This window comes from Eulemur rufifrons, chromosome 14 (genome assembly GCF_041146395.1).
Source record: "Eulemur rufifrons isolate Redbay chromosome 14, OSU_ERuf_1, whole genome shotgun sequence".
In the NCBI taxonomy this organism is placed as follows: domain Eukaryota; kingdom Metazoa; phylum Chordata; class Mammalia; order Primates; family Lemuridae; genus Eulemur; species Eulemur rufifrons.
The window spans coordinates 36,635,228-36,652,847 of NC_090996.1; the positions used below are offsets into that span (position 1 = coordinate 36,635,228).

The following is a 17,620-nucleotide window of genomic DNA, read 5'->3' on the forward strand; positions in this document are numbered from 1 at the left end:
AGCTCACTGCAGCCCCAAACTCCTGGGCTCCCGTGATCTTCCTGCCTCAGCCTCCTGACTAGCTGGGACTACAGGTGCACAACACTACACCCAGCTAATTTTTCTATTTTTTGTAGAGATGAGGTCTCGCTGTGTTGCTCAGGCTGGTTGTGAACGCCTGGCCTCAAGCGATCCTCCTGCCTCCCTGAGTGCTGGGATAATAGGCGGAGCCATCTCACCCTGCCCTTGAGTATTTTTTAATTGGAAAAAGGTATCTGGGCATATTCTTGAAAATTTGGAAATGTCAGAAAGCAGAGCACTTCCAAACCCTCCTCCCACCCCCCACCCCTGTCCATGCACCAGGTCAGATGTCTTTCCCGCCCAGTCTTCCTTGCTAAGCATATTTTTAAGTAGTTCTGTTCATAATTTGTGAAAGAGATTTGCTTTTCCCATATTTGAGACTATTTCCTTAGGAAACACTGATTCATTTCTTCAGTCAACAAACGTTTGTTGGGCAGTCCCAGAGCTGGGATATGCCCTCTGGTCTTGAAGCCTTCCCCAGGTTTTTCTGATTTGTGTTTTCGGAAGATGACAGTCTCCCTCGCAGATGTTACGAAGGCCCCTGGACACACTGCTGCTCTTCTCTCTGCTTCCTGCCGTGGCCTCTTCTCTCCGCAGTTCAGGGCTCCAACTGCCCCTCTGCGTCCCCAGTGCATGCTGGGGGCCGGGGGCCCTGACGGGGGACTGTTTTGCAGCCCTTACCACGCCTTGCTGCTGCTGAGCGATGAGAAGACCTTGCTGGGCGAGCTCCCCGTCGACTGCTCCCCGGCCCTGGTGCGGGTGATCAAGACCACGTCCGCTGTGAAGAACCTGCAGCAGCTGGCCCAGGACGCCGACCTGGCCTTGCTGCAGGTGTGGCCCTGGGGGCCTGGCTGGGCGGAGGGAGGGGCCCTGGGTGCATCCAGAGGACGTGGGAGGCACTGGGGTGTCAGGAAAGCAGGCCCCACCCCGCTGTTCTGCATTCCCGGGGCTTCTGTCCAGCCGAGAGCTGCTGTGCCACTTGCCTGGGGTCGGGGTGCTTCCTGGGGTGGCTGGAGACTCGGGCATCTGTCAGACATGGGTTTGGGGCTGGCTCTGTGCGTTACTGACAGCCGCGGGACTGGCTTCCTCTTCTGCCTCGAGAGGAGGTGAGGCGAGGCTGTGAGAGAAAGTGAGAACGGGGCTCGGGGCTGGGGTGGGCCGGCAGGAGCACGCAGGGTGTCCGGCCAGATCACGAGGGCCTTCCGGCAGCACATGAGCCAGCGTGTGGGAAGTGAGGGCGGGACGCTCAGACATGGCCTGTCTGCATGCAGAGCGAGGCCCTAACTGCGTGTGCACGCGTGCTGGCCTGGGCTCTTTGTGCAAGATGCCACCTCCGTGCGTGCCATGTGCTGTGGGCTGGGCTGTGCGGAGGCCCCAGCCTTGTCCGTGGGTCTGGCTGGAGCCTGGGTTGGGTGTGAGGAGCAGCACAGGGAGAGGTTGGAAGCAGAAGGGGCTGAAGACGGGGTGGCCTCCAGCGACAGGCTGCGGATCTGGTGTGGGGGGGCTGCCCAGGGCGTGGCGCCATCGGGGTGACAGCCTGGGGGCGGGCCAGGTGGAGCCCGTGGGTGGCGAGACCCGCGTCCGGTGGCGGTGTGCACCACGCGGCCACCAGGCGGCGGCAGAGGCCTGGCGTGCAAAGCCCGAGCTTCCTGGAAAGGTCGAGGCAGAGGCCCCATTCGTGGGCGGCTGAGGAAGAGGAGCACAGTGTGAGGCAGGCCCACCCGGATCCCTCTGGCTCAGGGCCGGCTCTGGGCTCTGCCTGGGCCCGGGAAGCACACCAGGGAGCGCACCCGCCAGGGCCTGACGCGCAGGCCGCTTTCCCCCAGAGCAGCCTGTCTGGACTCTGCCTTCTGAGCGAGTGTCCCTCCCCTGCGCCCCGCGGCCTTCACGGTCCTCCGTGAGAGCAGGTAGCAGATTGTGGCTTCGTGTTTCCACCACAGACAGGTGCCGGCAGCGAGACGCAGAACTGTAAATGCTCTTGTCATCCCGTGTGCACCTGCCGGGCGAGGGCCTCGGGGCTGCTGTGTCCCAGTGAGCACTGGCCACCTGGCGGGGACCTGGGAGCGTTTGCCGCCCTCTGTGAGACTTGGAGGGGAGCTGGCCACCCACTGTCTACTGAGGGCCTCTGATGGGGAGTCCTCGCTGGGTGCTGTGTCTCTCCCTCTGGAGTCAGGGTTTCCTTGACGAGGCTTTGATGTCTCTTTGATGTCCTGTTCCCGTCCCTGCCTTGGCCTTGCCCGGGTGGAGGAAGGCTGTTTGCTGTTTCCTTCCGCACCCCGGCCCTGCGTCTGGCGCACGTCAGCCAGGATCTGCTGCTGCTGTGGCTCTGGAAGCCCCCTGGGGCCCGGCCTGGGTGGGCCGCCTTGCCGGCTTCCCACACTGCTCTGCCTGGAGCTGCCTTGTGGGAAGCACTGGCCCCACGCAGAGCATCTGCCTCTGGTGTGATCTCACCAGATGGTTTAAAATCCCTCATGTTTACTTCAGTACAGAGAGAACCTACAAGTAAATTTTTTTTGTCACGATAAAGTTAATATATTCTTTCTTCTAAAAATCCAAATACTGGAAGGGTGCGCCACGCACCTGGTTCTGGGCCGAGGTGGCTCGTGGGTGGGATGGAGGCGGCCCGGAGCACACTTGGGGGACACGTGGAGTCCGTGCACTGCTGGAGTCCCGTGCACAGATGCACGAGGACGTCGTCCGGGCTGCCGTGGGCCCTGTCGGATGGCCAGGCCGGAGTGGTGGCTGTTCCAGCCCAGCAGGCAGCTGGGCTGACTCTGACCCCACTGGTACCCTGTGGTCTGCCCAGCGTCAGACAGTCCAGAAACGGGATGGCGTCACGTTGTCCAGTGCACACAATGGCCTCTCGCCGACGTCCCATGTCAGCTCTCTCGCAGCCTCTCACAGGGACTCGGTCCTGCCTGTGTTAATTGTCTTACAGAACTACTGAAGTCCCAGCCGTTACGCTATTCGTTTAATGGGCATTGGGCACTTTTCTATTTATTTTAGAGTAAGTTGCCTCTTTTTTTTTTTTTTCTTGAGACAGAGTCTCGCTCTGTCGCCCGGGCTAGAGTGCCGTGGCATCAGCCTCGCTCACTGCAACCTCAAACTCCTGGGCTCAAGAGATCCTCCTGCCTCAGCCTACCAAGTAGCTGGGACTACAGGCATGCGCCACCGTGCCCGGCTAATTTTTTTCTATATATATTTTTAGCTGTCCAGATCATTTCTTTCTATTTTTAGTAGAGACTGGGTCTCGCTCTTGCTCAGGCTGGTCGCAAACTCCTGACCTCAAGCGATCCTCCCGCCTCGGCCTCCCAGAGTGCCAGGATTACAGGCGTGAGCCACCGCGCTCGGCTATAAGTTGCTTCTTAACACTCTACGGAGTGTTATCAAGGTATTAGTAAGAAAGGATCATGTTTTGAAGCAGCAGGTCCAGGCCACTTTTTATATAGAATTTTATTATGCTTTTTTTAATTTTCCGCCCTCTCAACCCAGCTTTTCCCGACTCCAGAAAGAACCGGGAAGAGAAGGCCTATTATGCTTAATAAATCTGTTTGGAAGAAAAATTCTAATATTATACAAACTATAGACACAAAAAGAGAAAGTTTCCACAATCCCACATCCCAGAGGTAAGCCCTGTGGCCCCGTCTAAGATTTCAATTTATATATACAGATGTATTGTTTTTAAGTAACAAAATTAGGACCATGCCTGCACATCACTTTTATCGGCTAAATAATGACCCCCACAGACATCCACATCCACATCCCTAGAACCTGCGAGTGTGACCTCTTTCGAGACTGGAGATGTTATTCGGTTAAGGATCGTAAGATGGGAGGATGATCCTGGCAGGGCCCTTGCAAGAGGGATGCGGAGAGGGGAGTGGTGTGGCCACGAGCCAGGGGACACCAGCCGCTGAGGCAGAGGCGGACGATTCTCTGCGGGAGCCTCCAGAGGGAGCCTGGCACCGCCGGCACTTTGGGTCTGGCTCTGTGACACTGAACCTGGGCCTCTGGCTTCCAGAACAGCACTCTGGCTGCCTTGGAGGCTGCCTTGGAGGGTGTCTTGGAGGGAGGGCGGATGCAGGGAGAGGTGAGAGGTGGAGACCGCCAGGCTGGGTGGGGGCAGGGATAGAGAAAAGGGGGCGCCGTCTGCTTCAGAGCGAAAGTCGGTGGTGCTGGGTTGAGAGAGGAGGGCGGCAGGGGAGCTGGAATCAGCCGTGCGGGGTCGGTGGTGCCACCAGAGGTCTTGTTTTCTGAGACGAGGTAGGCGCATCCCCAGCAGCACGGCAGGCCCTGCGTCCAGGCAGGGAGCGACTCACCCCCTCGGAGGTCTACCTGCAGGGAGGACGCAGTGTCCCCTGGCTGCTGGGGCTTTTGCACACCTGTCCATGAGGAGCTGCGGTGTGTGCTCGCAGACCTCGCCTCCCTCGCGGAGCTGGGATGCCTTGAGGTTTCCCCTGGAAGGGAGCGTGGGTGTCCTAGTTCGTCTGTGTCTGCTGATGTCTGAGGCTCCAGGAGAACAGGGAAGGGATGTTCTTCAGGGGAGTGGGGCACACAGATGAGCCCGGGGCTCTTGGGTGTGCCAGGGTAGCACGCCGAGGGACCCGACATCCACTCGGGGGTCCCGGGGTCCTGGTGGGTGTGGGGGGACTGTAGCTCTGCCAGGACATCCAGCCAAGCCCCCTGCCCAGCCAGGCTGACCCCGTGTTCCCAGCACCCCAGACGTTCCCATGCTTGGGGGCTTGCGGCCTGGGTCTAAGATCAGCATTCCTCAGTGGGAGCCAAGACGGCACAGGGAATAGCGACCAAAAGGCCGTTGCTCTGAGCACAAAGGCGCTGTGTGCTGTCTGTGCCCAGCGCCCTGACGAGAGGTGGGGAAGATGCTGGGCAGGGAAGGAGTCTGCAGGGGCCACGGCCGCGAAGTCTGTGCCTTGTGAGCCGAGGGCCAGCTTCTCCAGGGCAGGTGGGCCGTGGTCACCAGGCTAGGCGCTGCCTACAGCCTCCCTGCGTCTCTGCCCACAGGTTTTCCAGCTGGCAGCCCACCTGGTGTACTGGGGCAAGGCCATCATCGTCTACCCCCTGTGTGAGAACAATGTCTACATGCTGTCTCCCAATGCCGGTGTGTGTCTGTGAGTATTGCCGGCTGCTGGAGCCGGGGGCCTGCGTGGGAAGGGCTGAGGCCGGTTGGGCCTCTGGGTGCTGGTCCCAGCTCAGCCGGGCGCCGGAGGCTGCGGAAGTCCCGGCCAGACTCTCACTGCAGCCTAACACCTGGCCTCCAGGTCACTGTGTGGGTCTGGTTCGGTGCTGCGTGGCCTCCGGATCAGGGCCACCTCCTCCCGCAGCTCTGCTGACCTGCCCCGAGGGTGCGCGGGTGCTGGGGTGACCTGTGCTCCTTCCTTCTGCAGCCCCTGGGCCGCACACAAGGCCTCCTCTCACCCCGTTCCGTTCCTCTCTGGCGCGTTGCCCTGCTGAGGGCGGTGGCGGAGCGCGGTGGGGGTTGCTGAGCTCACACCACACCCGCCCGCCCTCAGGTACTCCCCGCTGGCCGAGCAGTTCTCCCGCCAGTTCCCCTCCCACGACCTGCCGTCCGTCCTCGCCAAGTTCTCCTTGCCTGTCTCCTTATCAGAGTTCAGGAACCCCCTGGCGCCCCCTGTGCAGGAGGTGAGTAGCAGGAGCTCCGGGGCCTGGTGGGGCAGACGGGGCCCTGGCCACCCGGCTGCGGGTCCCACCCGAGAGCCCCCAGGCCTGCCGCCCCTTCATCTGGGTTTTTGGAGGCTGGTGCAGATGCTACCCACCCTGCCCAGGGCACCCCAAAAGCCGGCTGCCAGGCCCCCTGTGGACACTTGGGCCGTCGTTTCCTCCCTGTGGAGCCCACGCTGGTTGTGGAGGGGGGCTCTTAGGGTCGGGCTTGGCGAGTGCTGGCCTTCCCCGGCCAGCAGAGCTGTGCCCCTTCCGGATTTCCCACGGGGAGGAGATGCAGGCAGCTGTGTTCTCGTGGGGCCTGGCCCTCTGAGAGGGTTTTGCGTCTGCCCCTTCCCTGCTGCGGTTCAGCTGCCCGCAGGGGCTGTGGTGTGAATCCAGCGTCACTGGCCCCTGGAATCTCCTCATCCAAGAGGACCTGGAGAGGACCGGCCTGGGATGGGGCCGCCTAGTGGGCCTGGGTCAGGGAGGGGGTGGGCAGGTATGGGGCCAGGTGAGGCAGGAGGAGGGGAGGGCTCCCACAGGTGTGTGGGAGGAACTCCCGAGTCTACGTCTTGGGGGGGATCTGTGGCTTCCGCCGTGGGCAGTAGGGTGTCACTTCTCACCGCCTCGGGCCAAGGCGTCACGGAAGCCAAGGAGGATTTGCGCCTCCCGTCTGCTGAGCGCCCGGAGCTCGGGCAGGGACCCAGGGCAGGGCCGCAGGACAGGTATGAAGACACCTCAGTGCTCTGTCTCCGGAAGTGGAGTATTTGTTTTAATAGGTGCCAGATCTATTAGGCAAAACCAGTTCTTAAAATCAAACCCGTTCTTTCCTTTCCCAAATTGTGAATGAGAATAAGACCCTGGTGTTTCAGCTCCTTTAGATGCTGAGCGTGACAGAGTGCTGAATGCAGCCTTTCATGGAGCCTCTGGTTTCCAGGAACCGTGCCAGGTGGTGCCAGCCGCATGAAAGACACACTCTGCCTCTGGCCCGCCCTCCCTTCCTCCCGGGGCAGTGCCCAGGGAGGGGCTGCCGGTGCCCCCATCCCAGCAGGAACTTCCCAGGGGACGAGATAATGGGCTGGATTTTCCAGGCCGTGACTGGGCGGCTGCCCCAGGCCTCGTCAGGGGGCCCGAGGGAGCCAGGCTCGGTTCTGCCCAGGCCGAGGGATGGGCTCCCTAGTGCTGTGACGCCCCTGTGTTTTATTTCTCACTTTGGTGTGAAGTCTAGAGACCTTGCAGTCCTTTAGAATTTTGTTGGCTTTTGAGCACATCATACGTGCCTGTGGCCTCCATTCCCCTGGAGGTGGCCCTGACCAGGCAGCTCCTTGTGGGCCCCCAAAGCAGGGCAGCAGGCGTGCACGTCTGAGGACGTCGGTGCTCTCCGCGTGCTCTCCGCAGCTCCACATCCGCGTCTGGGAGGTGCCGGGCGCTGCCCTGCACTGCTCTTGGTCAGGTGCCGGCCCTTCCTGCCCACCCTCAGGCGCATGGAGGGTCCCTGTCCCCAGCTCCCTTCTGGAACCACCGCTGTGCCCAGGGTGTACTCTCAGGTGGACCCAAGGAGATTGTTTGCTCGCAGGACATCTGTCTCAGCCTCTTTCTGAACAGCGTCTGGCTTGCCCGGCAGAGGGGCAGCTGCCGGCCTGTGTGGGCTGCCAGCCAGGGAGGCAGAGTGGGGGCAGAGTGTGCTCAACGGGGGGAGCTGGCTCAGAGAAGGGGCTGCAGGGGCCTCCACGTGGCAGGTCCCGCTGCTCAGCCGGACGCGGGGCAGCCCAGGTGTGCGGTGTGGGCCAGGCACTCTCCTGGCCCCACTGCCTCCCCTGTGGGGCGAGCTGGCCTGGTAGAGCTGGGGCTCCTGTTCCGAGGGGAGGCCTCCTGCCCCGGAGTTGGCACCAGGGAGCATGCTGGGCTGTGTCTGGGGCCGTGGCTCCCTGACCCCCCAGGAAGGGATTGGGGCTCGGGGGGACCAGCCTCACCTGCTGTCCGCCCGTAGACCCAGCTCATCCAGATGGTGGTGTGGATGCTGCAGCACCGGCTCCTCATCCAGCTGCACACCTACGTCTGCCTGATGGCCTCGCCCAGCGAGGAGGAGCCCCGCCTGCGAGAGGATGACGTCCCCTTCACCGCCCGGGTCGGTGGCCGCAGCCTCAGCACGCCCAACGCGCTCAGCTTTGGCTCCCCAAGTAGGCACCGCAGGGCATTTATCTGGTAGTGGCGGGAGACAGTTGGGGTGGCAGCTAGGACGCCCCACATGGGTGCTGCCGGGAGTGAGGGGCCTTCACACGGCTGTGCACACACGTGCACACCCACCGGTCATGGCCCCGGAGGAGACCCCTCTCCCCTGCACCACCGTGACCGCGAGGAGCAGGCTCTGCCTCTGGGCTGTTCGGCAGGGGCAGCCCCAGCCCCAGGTGACTGCTGGAATCTCCCACCCCAGCCTGGGATCAGACCGGGATTTCACACCGTCACCAGGACAATTGAAACCTCTGCCTGAGGGCCCATGAGGAGACAGTGACGGTCACACCTCTGGGAAGAGCTGTTGTGGCCACGGTGGGCCTCCAAAGGCAGCCATCGCCACGTCCCCAGTCCCCAGGCTTGGGCAAGGAAAGGGGCTGGAAGGCTTTGAAAGTCCTTCTCCAGCTGGGAACCGGCCTCAGGCTTCAGGCCTCCTGTAAGGACCCTGCCTGCCTGGGGCCCTTGTCCTCCGTGTGGGGTGAGGTGGGGCGCGGGGGGCGCATCGGGCCTCTGGTCGGGGCTGTCTCCTTGTCCAGGTCAGCCCCACGGCGTGGGGGGCAGCGGGTGCCTGGCGGGACAGATGGTGCAGCTGGGGGTGTCCCCGGGGGTCTGGCGCTGGCTCTGCCCTCGCTGCCCCCCCGGGCATCCTGGGATTCCACCTGGGTGCTGCTGCGCCCTGACCCACGCCCGCCCACAGCCAGCAGCGACGACATGACCCTCACCAGCCCCAGCATGGACAACTCCAGTGCAGAGCTGCTGCCCAGCGGGGACTCGCCGCTGAACAGGAGGATGACGGAGAACCTGCTGGCCAGCCTGTCGGAGCACGAGCGGGCGGCCATCCTCAGCGTGCCTGCGGCCCAGAACCCCGAGGACCTCCGGATGTTCGCCAGGTGGGGCAGGACGACGAGTGCGGCTGGGGCCAGAGGCAGGGTCGCGACAGAAAGTAGACAGGGACAAACCCGCATGATCCCAAATTTACATCCGCAGACAGCTGGTTGAGGTGGTGTCTCCAGCACCCAGGCGTCTCTGCCTGGTACCTGTGTGCAGGGGCAGGTGCCACCGCCCAGGCTTGGGGAATGCGTTGGCGTGGGGCCCGGCGGGCCTGTCCCTGAGGGTCCCCCAGTGCTTCTTAGATGTGTCCTGTGACTTGTTGAGGGGCAGCAGCACCTTCTTACCCACAGGGGACGTGGTAGTGATTTGCCCAGGACTCTTCGCCCGGGAGGGTCTGGGACCCCCACATCATAGGTGACGGGGCTGGATGGTCTCTGTCACCCTCACCCTGACGTGGGGGCACTACAGGTGCATGGTTTTCCAGGAGAGGCCAGGTTACCAGGGGCTAAACCCCCAGTGAGGGGTCATGCCCCGGGCCCTTGAGAGACCGTCTGCGGCTCCTCTGAGCGGCTGGCCCAGGCCTCCCCCGCATGCTGGCTGCTCCGTGCCAGGCGCAGCGGCAGAGACCCCACAGAGCGTGACCCGGGTGCGGAGCCACGTGGGACTCTGCTGCGGTAGCGCGGGCGGGAAGCCCCTGAAGACCCCTGCCCACATCCGGATGCAGGCGTGGGCAGCCCCAGCTTGCAAGGGCCACTTCAGGCCCACCTGCCAGTGGGGGCCGCGGGCTGCCTCCCTGGCCGCCGTCCCCCGGTTCCCCTCAGGCCTCGGGGCAGCGCAGGCTGTCAGGCAGAGGCCTTGCGGGCAGCCTCAGGCCGCGCTCATGCCGGGCCTCCCTCCAGGCTCCTTCACTACTTCCGTGGCCGCCACCACCTGGAGGAGATCATGTACCACGAGAACACGCGGCGCTCCCAGCTGCTCATGCTCTTTGACAAGTTCCGCAGTGTGCTGGTGGTGACCACCCACGAGGACCCCGTCATCGCTGTCTTCCAGGCGCTACTCACGTGAGCCCAGGCAGAGGATGCAGAGGCTGCCGGGGCGTGAGGGTGGGCGCCGGCCTCTCCCTACCCTGGGGCCCCTCCCTGCCTCGTGGGAGCCCTCTCGGCCGCGGCGTTGGCTGCATGGCCACCCCGGGCCTGGCTGAAGGCCTCGGAACCCCGCTGTCCTCCTTGCCGCACTCTCGTACCTAGTCCTGGCGGCAAGCCTTAGTGGCACGGAGCGGGAGGCAGCCTTCCGGGACTCGAGTCTGGGTGTGGGCTGTGCCTTTCCGAGACCCTCGTCCCAACCCTGGCCCCCGCAGGGAATGCGCAGAAACACTTGCCTGGCCCATCCCTGCCTCTCTGAGGGCTGCTCACATGTGAGGTCTTGCGTGGCACCCCCTTGCCCATCACCAACTCTGCCCGCCACACGCTGCTTCCTCCTGGCTTGCCGTGAGCCTTCTTGGCCCAGCCCTCACTGTGGTCCCACGTAAGCCACCAGCAGGCTCATAGCCAAGCTGTTACCTGTCCTGGCCATCCAACACTCAGGGGCCTGGGCTGGAGCAGCCCGTCACCTGTGCACACCCTGTGGCTGGGAGAGGTGTGATCCAGGGTGCAGGAGGCCCACCCTTGGGGGGTGCACTTGGTGATGACTCTTCCCCCGAAATCCACCTGGGCCTGGCCTGGCCCCACACACCCATACGCCCACACACCCACACCCACACCCACCCACACCCACACCCACCCATACCCCCACACACCCACACAGACCCCCACACACACACTCTCTCGCTCTCCCCGCCCCCCACCACCCCTGGAGGAAGAGTGGGCCCCAGGTAACACAGACCACTGGCTGAGACACAACTGTTTTCTAGAAATAAAGCATTTATTTGGTTTTCAAACAATTAAAAAGCCTTATCTGAGCAGGCCCTTTGCTCAGGCCTGTGTGTCCTGCTCAGCCGCCCTGTCCACCACACTGACCCAGGGGCTGCCCCGGATGTAGAAGCGCAGGGGCTTCTGGGCCCACTCCCCCGAATAGCCGACGCCCACCCGGGCTGTTGCCACCACAGCTGCTTCCCTGGGCCCCGGGGGGCCACGCTCCAGCCACATGGCCTCGTCGTGGGCCAGGTCTCTCTGGTCAAAGCTCTTGTCGATGGCCAGGGCCTGGCACAGCTTGGAGGGACCACTGCAGAGCTCGCGGTCCTTGAGGGCACGGCAGGCGGCCCCTTTCCGGAGGGTGGTGCGAAGCTGCCGCATGGTCTCCAGGCCCCCCAGGGGCTCCAGGGCGCGCAGCAGGACACAGGCCCCGTCCCCTGTGGGGCAGACAGAGGGGCTGGGCAGCGGGGCCTCCCTGCGTGGGGCGGGGACCCTGTTCCGCACACACTGCGCCCACTGCCTTCTGGGTCTGCACCTCACTGCGTCTGGACCCCCCTGCCCGCCCGCCCGCACCACCAGGCAGCCGTGCCTTCTGTGGGGACCTCTGGTTGCCGCCACCAGGCGGAGCCTCCACCTCTACCCCCTGGGCAGCCCCTGTGGCTGCTCCCGTGAAGCCAGAACTAGCCAGGGCGACCCTGGGGAGCATGTAACATCCATCAGCCCCGTCTCCCTGGCTTCCCCTGGTCTTGTGACTGGCAGCAGCTGTGAGGCCAGCGAAGGAAGTCCCCGGAGGAGGGGGCAGGCACTCTGTCAGGAAGCAGGAGGCCTTGGGCCCAGCCCCGATCCCTAGGCAGGCCCCGGGGCTCCTCACCTGCCTCACCCACCCAGCATCTGTGCCCGGCAAGCCAGGAGCTTGGCCTGCAGCAGCCACCAGCGTGCACGGGAGGCCGGGAGAGCCCACCCAGACCGACTGCAGCACCCTGCGAAGCTCAGCAGACGTGCTAGGTCTGGCCAGCCAGCATGGGCCAGACGGGCCCTGCCCGACCTCTTCCTCCTCAGACAGACCACCAGGAACACGGGGTCACGTGTTCACCAAGGACAGAGCCTGCCGCAGAGCTGGACCCCCAGGGGCAAGTGGGTTCACCGTGAGCTCAAGACCCCCATCTCTCCACTGCTGACGTTTGGGGCCAGATGACTCTCTGGTGGGAGCTATCCTTTGCATTACACGGTGTGAGCAGCCTCCCCGGCCTCCACCCACCAGAGGCCAGTAGCGCCTCTCAGCTGTGATGACCAAAACTGTCTCCAGACATTGCCCAGTGTCCCCTGGGGGGCAGAATCTCCCCTGGTTGAGAACAACTGATCCAGACCCCATAATGGGCCACCTGGCAAGGCTCCTACCTGAGCCCAACTCACCCAAAATTGATCTCACCCGTTTCCCCATGACCAGCCCTCGCTGAATCTACCCCAGTGCCATCTTTGACACCAGCCCCAAGTTCTGGGACCAGCAGTGGCCTCCGGGAACCTGTCTGCTCTGCATTCAGGGCCACCCCTTGGGCTCTCTCCTGTGGGGGCCCCCAGCCCCTCTAACCAACCTTACTCCAGTGCAGCCAGAGCTCCCAAACCGTGCCCTGGCAATGGCACCCCCCTGTTCCAATACCCACCCCACCCAGCCCCCCTGGGGGTCCCGTGGCTGCTAGTGGCGAGGGCTCTGCCAGCCCCTGCTCCCCCAAGCCCTGGCACCCCAGCGCTGCTCACCTCGGCTGGAGACGTTCATGCAGAAGTACATTCCATAGATGAGGTACACATACAGGGTCCCCGGCTTCATGAACATGCCTCGGTTGCGGGGGGTCTGCCGGCCACCCCTTGAGTGGGCAGCTTCATCCTCTGGCCCCAGGTATGCCTCAGTCTCCACAACACGGCCCCGGAGCTCTGTGCCATTGGCGAGTCGCCGGACTAGGACCTGAGGGCAGTGAGTTTGTGCACAGGGCAGGAAGGGACAGCTCCACCCACCCTGTCCCCAGCCTGGACCTCATCTCCCAGCCGAGGATGTGGCAGGTGCCCGGGGCCAGCCAGGGCCTCGCCCCCGCCGGCTCCATCCTGCCTCTTGCTCCCGCTCAGAGCCCGGATGCTGCCGTTCCAGCCACCAGGTGTGTCCTCCAGCCCTGCCGGACCACCAGACTGCAGGCCTTGCTCCCGAGTCCTGACCACAGGTTGCAGCCACCTGCAGCTCCAGCTGGGGCTGGGCTGGAAACCAGCACTTGTGGATCCACCATGCAGGTCGACCTTCCAGTCCTCCCAGGGGGACCCTCCGTTCCCCGACTTCCTCCTTTCCCAAAGAGGCCTCTTCGGAGAACCATAAACACTTAGCGTGAGACCGGGTGGCATGAAAGGCTCAGGGCCCCAAGGGTGTCCCCACACGGCCTCCTGGGACATTCCGGAGCCTGTGGAGTGCCCCCAACCTGGGCTGCAGAGACAGCGACAAAGGACCGGCACAACCAGCTCCCACCCACCGGCTCTGAAGCCTTTCTGAGCAGCAGGACCAGCTGCCTCAGTGCCCCAAGCTGGACCGTGGTGCTGGCAACGGCCAGCAGCCGAGCCCCAGTGCCCGGAGCCCCGGGCCTCTACAGGTTCACAGCGGAGCTTTGGGGACCAGCCGCATCCCTAGTACCTGTTTCGTCCTTAGGCCACTCGGCCTCAGCCTGTGGTCAGTACTAGAGGGCGGGAGGAAGAGCACGCAGCTGAGGTGCTCGCGGGGAAGCACTCGGGAGGCCTTCTGGAGACAGGGCCTGGAAAAGGGGCCAGTCCCTGTGCTGGAAGCCCAGAAACGCCCCAGGCATCCACAGTCACGAGCACACGAGCGAGCAGGCCGGGCTTGGCCATCTCCAGGGGCAGAAACGACAGGAGCTCGGAGGCCATGGTCCTCCAGTGGCTTCACTCTGCGTGGGGCACACTGGGGGGCCCAGCTGCCCTTCTGCAGAGATTCCCACAGCCCCTTTCTCAGTATTCTTTTCCATCCTGCTTTTCTGTGCTTGCTTTTCTTGAGACAAGGTCTTGCTCTGTCACCCAGGCTGGAGTGCAGTGGCCTCATCATAGCTCACTGCAACCTCAAATTCCTGGGCTCAAGTGATCCTCCTGGCTCAGCCTCCAAAGTAGCTGGGACTACAGGCATGCGCCACCATGCCTGGCTAATTTTTCTATTTTGTGTAGAGATGGGGTCTCACTCTTGCTCAGGCTGGTCTTGAACTCCTGGCCTCAAGCGGTCCTCCCACCTCGGCCTCCCAGAGTGCTGGGATTACAGGTGTGAGCCACTGAGCCCAGCCCCCCACCCTGATTCTCTGATCTGAATTTCACTCTGATATCATTTCCACCGATGGCAGATGTTGGCTGCCTCCCACCACCCACCCCGATTACAAGCACGCACACCTCCTCCTAGCTGGCAGAAGGTCCTGGGGTTGGGGGAGGCAACACCCTTCTCAGACCAGGAGGCAGTCTGGGTTGTCAAGGCAACTCACTACAATGACCCTTTTAGGGAGGTGTGACCCAAGCCTGGCTGAGGAGTCTGCGAGGGCATCCGGTGAGAGCTTACGGAAAAGGTGGGTCTTCCCTGACCAAAGGGACACACGGGGTGAGACCCTCGTCTCTGCTGGATGCTCCGGTGAACGTGACTGGAGCCGAAGGGGAAACCCTACAACATGCCGGGAATGCTGAATGCAGACCGACGTTCGGGGGTCCTTGCCACGGCCCTGGGCCCTTGACCCCACGTGGGATGCTGCTGCCCCAAGGTGCTGTTCTGCCGTCTCATAAATGCCATATTTAAGGTGCTTTCAGAAGGGTCCTCATGGGGACAGAATCTTGTCCCTTCTCCACTAGGTCAAGCCCACGTTTTAAGGTCTGTTCCTTTAAGCCCCCAACTCCTGGCGCACTGGTTTTTCTGTTAGTCACAGAAACTGGCTCTTCTTGGCCATTTTAACCTAAAAGTCGACTCACTGGAGGACAAAGAGTAGGCCTTAGAACCTCTAGGAGAACCAGAAAGCCAGGCCTGAAGCTGTGGCACGCAGGAACATCACCCAGACGCTGCTGCAGACGGATCTGGCCAAGACTCTGCAGAGGTGCGGGCATTCACCTGTGGGGACAGGCTGCACCGCTGAACCCGCCCGGCTGGGCCCGGGGTAGCCCCTGCTTCCCACTCCAAGTCTGACTGGCAGAGCCCAGATCCTGGACCTGCACTGAGCTACAGGGACCCTGGGAAGCCAGCTCGGCACCATGAGCCACTACAGGCGGAGGGAAGAGATCTCGAGGGGATGCCAATGCCAGGCAGCCCAATGGTGGCCACAGCCACAGTTCCCACATGTCTAAAAACTGTCATTACTTAGACAGGCCCCAGCCAGGGCACTGTGTCATGGGACAGGGTGGGCAAAGACTCCAGGGGACTCACAGATGTCCCTGCAAGTAACTTGCCCTGAGGCCGATTCCAGATAGAACGCGGACGATGCTATTTCCCAGGTGGGGAGAGCAGACAGTTTGCGCCTCACCCTGGGCAAACAGCACCAACAACCTTCACATTCTCCCCAGGTGACTGAGACGAAGCTATCCAGGGCCAGGGCGAGCAACGCACCCACCTACATGAGGACGAGAGGGCTCCCCGGGGGCCAAGCCAGGGAGGTAAGCCCAGGGGAGCGGGCTGGGCCCAGGGATGCCTGCATGGTGGTGAGACTTCACCAGGGAGCACACGCTATGTTCACGCTACCTGTCCCAGAAATGCCCGGGCCAGGGGGGCTGCTGGCTGGTCGAAAAACTCCGACCCCAGTCGGGTAAGGTGGCCCACTGGGCGTGAGAAGTAGATGCTGCGTTGAGGGCCCAGGGGCGTGGGCAGTCCCACACAGGGGTCCCTGGGGGAGGGCGTCTGGGCTGCGGCTGATGGGCTCTGCGGCTGCTCTGCCTCTGCCAGTCGCTGCTTTTTTTGCCCCATCCTTCGGGAAGGCTGTCACGGGAAAGAAAACAATTCAGCATCTGAACAGGACAGGACAGTTTTGTGGGGAGGTCAGGCTCAGGGAGCGCAAGGACTGGGTTTGACCACCTGCTCCAGTGTCTGCATCTGCAAAGTGGGGGCGACCACCTCGTGGGCTGCCGGGAGGCACACACAGAACGCCACGCCCGACACACTCCGCCTCAGAGGCACGTGTCCATGAGCTACGGCCGGTGGCAGGGTGGCCACTGTGCTCCTGGTGCCCTGCACGGCATGGAGGCCCAGGGCTGCAGCGTCGGGGGGCCTGAGCCGGGGACAGGAAAACCGATTCCCGCTCATCATGTGGGCCCCATGTAAACTTCTGAGCTGGCTTCTGGAACCCTGTCTTTTGTACCCAACCCTGACCAGGAATTTAAAAACACCTCCAGGACCTCAGCCCGGCCTGGCTCAGAACCAGATTGTGAGTTTCACCTCCCACTGTCCGGCCCACGCGGGCTCCCCTTGTGCCAGACTCCTCAGAGGGGCCCCGAAGGCCTGGCACACACAGATGGGCGAGCATGGAGGTGACCATCGGCCGGCCACACCCGCGGTGCTTCGGGAATGACCCCCCGGGGACCCCAGCTGTCCTCTGCTTCCTTGCCCCAGATAGAAAACAACGAGCAAGTGGGCAAAGGCAGGTGTGCCGAGGGCTGGGAGGGTCTGCCGAGACCCAGCCGGCTGTCCACGGCCCACCTGCCACCACAGGGCCAGAGGGAACCTGGCCACACATCCGTAGCTGTTCTGGGGACGCCAGTCAAGGGCGGGTCTTTAACGGTACCCAAGTCCTCCTGGCATGTGAGAGACCCATTATTTTTAACGTATGTGCTGACGTTCATGGCGAGCCGAGCCCGCGGGCCGGCCGGCGGGGCACGGACGCCGACGTGGCCGTCTCCGCAGCCCGGCCCACTCTGCCGACGCTCGCGGCGGGCTCCGGCTCCGGGACGCTGCGGGCCCCGCTCTCACCGACTCTGGCTCTCGGGCCACCTGGATCCCCGCCCTGACGCCGTCTGCGCGGCGGGACTAGGAGGGCAGCGGCGGCGCTCACCGGGCCGGCCGGTCCGCCCGGGGCTGGTGCTCCGCGGGCTCCGCCGCTCAGGGCGCGCACTCACCTGGGACCCCCTGCGCGCCGGCATCCGGCGGCCCGCGCCCCCGAGGGCCCGGGGTCCGACCCCGCGAAGAGCCCGGCCCGCGGCCAACTCCGGAAGCGCCGCCGGGCCCGGGGGCGGAGCCGGCGCGTGCGCGGAAGCGACGGAAGCCAGGGGGCGGGCCACGCGGAGGGGCCTCCGTCCCGGCTCCCGCGTCCCATGCCGGACTAAGGCCGGGGCTCGTGGCGGGAGCCGGGAGGAGGTGGCGGGGGGTGGGGCGAGCCCCCCGTGTCCCGGTGTCCCTCCCCGTGTCCCGCTCTCTGCCCCCGCTTGCGTGTCCCGGTCACCCGCCGGCCGGTAGTCGGACCGCGGAGAGGACGGGTCCGTCCTGAACCGCGCCGGGGCCCCGTCGGGGTGTCGTGCTTCGGGGCAGGCGCGGGCCCCGGCGTTCGGGGGCGTTTGCGTGGGGACGGCGGCTGGAGGACGGGGTGGGCCAGGGAGTCTACGAGGAAGGGGACGCCTGGGCCGCGGTCCTCACAGGCCGGCGGGAGGGAGCAGCGGGACGGCGTCTGAGCGGAGCCCCCGTCGCTGCCGCCCACGTGCTGGGTCGGGTGTTCCGGGCGCGGCCGGCCGCGCAGGCTGAGGCCAGGACTCGGGCTGCGGGGGCCGTGACGCCGGCCCGGCGGGGCAAGTGCCTGCACCGCTGACGCCCCACGACCCTGCGCCTGCCGCCCACCTTCCTGTAACCTCCGGCCGGATTGGCGCCCTCAGGGAGGGGCGGGGGGTCGGGGGCGCGCAGAGCCGGGCTCAGAGGAAGG

At 64.0% G+C, this 17,620-nt stretch overlaps 2 protein-coding genes across 5 annotated transcripts in view; one reads left to right on the top strand and one right to left on the bottom strand.

Annotated features, from left to right (window-relative positions):
- The window catches only part of NPRL3 (NPR3 like, GATOR1 complex subunit), a 41,843-nt gene extending 31,310 nt beyond the window's left edge, over positions 1 to 10,533 (top strand). For all 4 annotated transcript variants that reach the window (XM_069487218.1, XM_069487217.1, XM_069487219.1 and 1 more), the window contains 6 exons: positions 735 to 891; positions 5,080 to 5,186; positions 5,589 to 5,718; positions 7,730 to 7,919; positions 8,669 to 8,861; positions 9,702 to 10,533. In XM_069487218.1, the coding sequence (XP_069343319.1) occupies positions 735 to 891; positions 5,080 to 5,186; positions 5,589 to 5,718; positions 7,730 to 7,919; positions 8,669 to 8,861; positions 9,702 to 9,867 (943 nt within the window). In that variant the 3' untranslated portion in view covers positions 9,868 to 10,533. The remainder of the gene's footprint in view (positions 1 to 734; positions 892 to 5,079; positions 5,187 to 5,588; positions 5,719 to 7,729; positions 7,920 to 8,668; positions 8,862 to 9,701) is intronic.
- A 168-nt stretch (positions 10,534 to 10,701) lies between these two features.
- Positions 10,702 to 16,930, bottom strand: MPG (N-methylpurine DNA glycosylase). Its single transcript, XM_069487223.1, has 4 exons — positions 16,827 to 16,930; positions 15,460 to 15,693; positions 12,468 to 12,672; positions 10,702 to 11,149 (listed from the first exon to the last, which is right to left on the bottom strand). The coding sequence occupies exons 1-4, from the start codon at positions 16,848 to 16,850 to the stop codon at positions 10,773 to 10,775; spliced, it is 840 nt and encodes a 279-aa protein (XP_069343324.1). The 5' UTR covers positions 16,851 to 16,930; the 3' UTR covers positions 10,702 to 10,772.
- Positions 16,931 to 17,620: the final 690 nt, after the last annotated feature.

Excerpts from the sequence above, each read along its gene's own strand:
- MPG (XM_069487223.1), bottom strand. The coding sequence starts at position 16,850 with ATGCCGGCGCGCAGGGGGTCCCAG. Across the intron at positions 15,694-16,826 it reads CGGCGCGCAGGGGGTCCCAG|CCTTCCCGAAGGATGGGGCA; the intron begins GTGAGTGCGCGC and ends TTCCCGTGACAG. Across the intron at positions 11,150-12,467 it reads CATGAACGTCTCCAGCCGAG|GGGACGGGGCCTGTGTCCTG; the intron begins GTGAGCAGCGCT and ends TCTGCCCCACAG.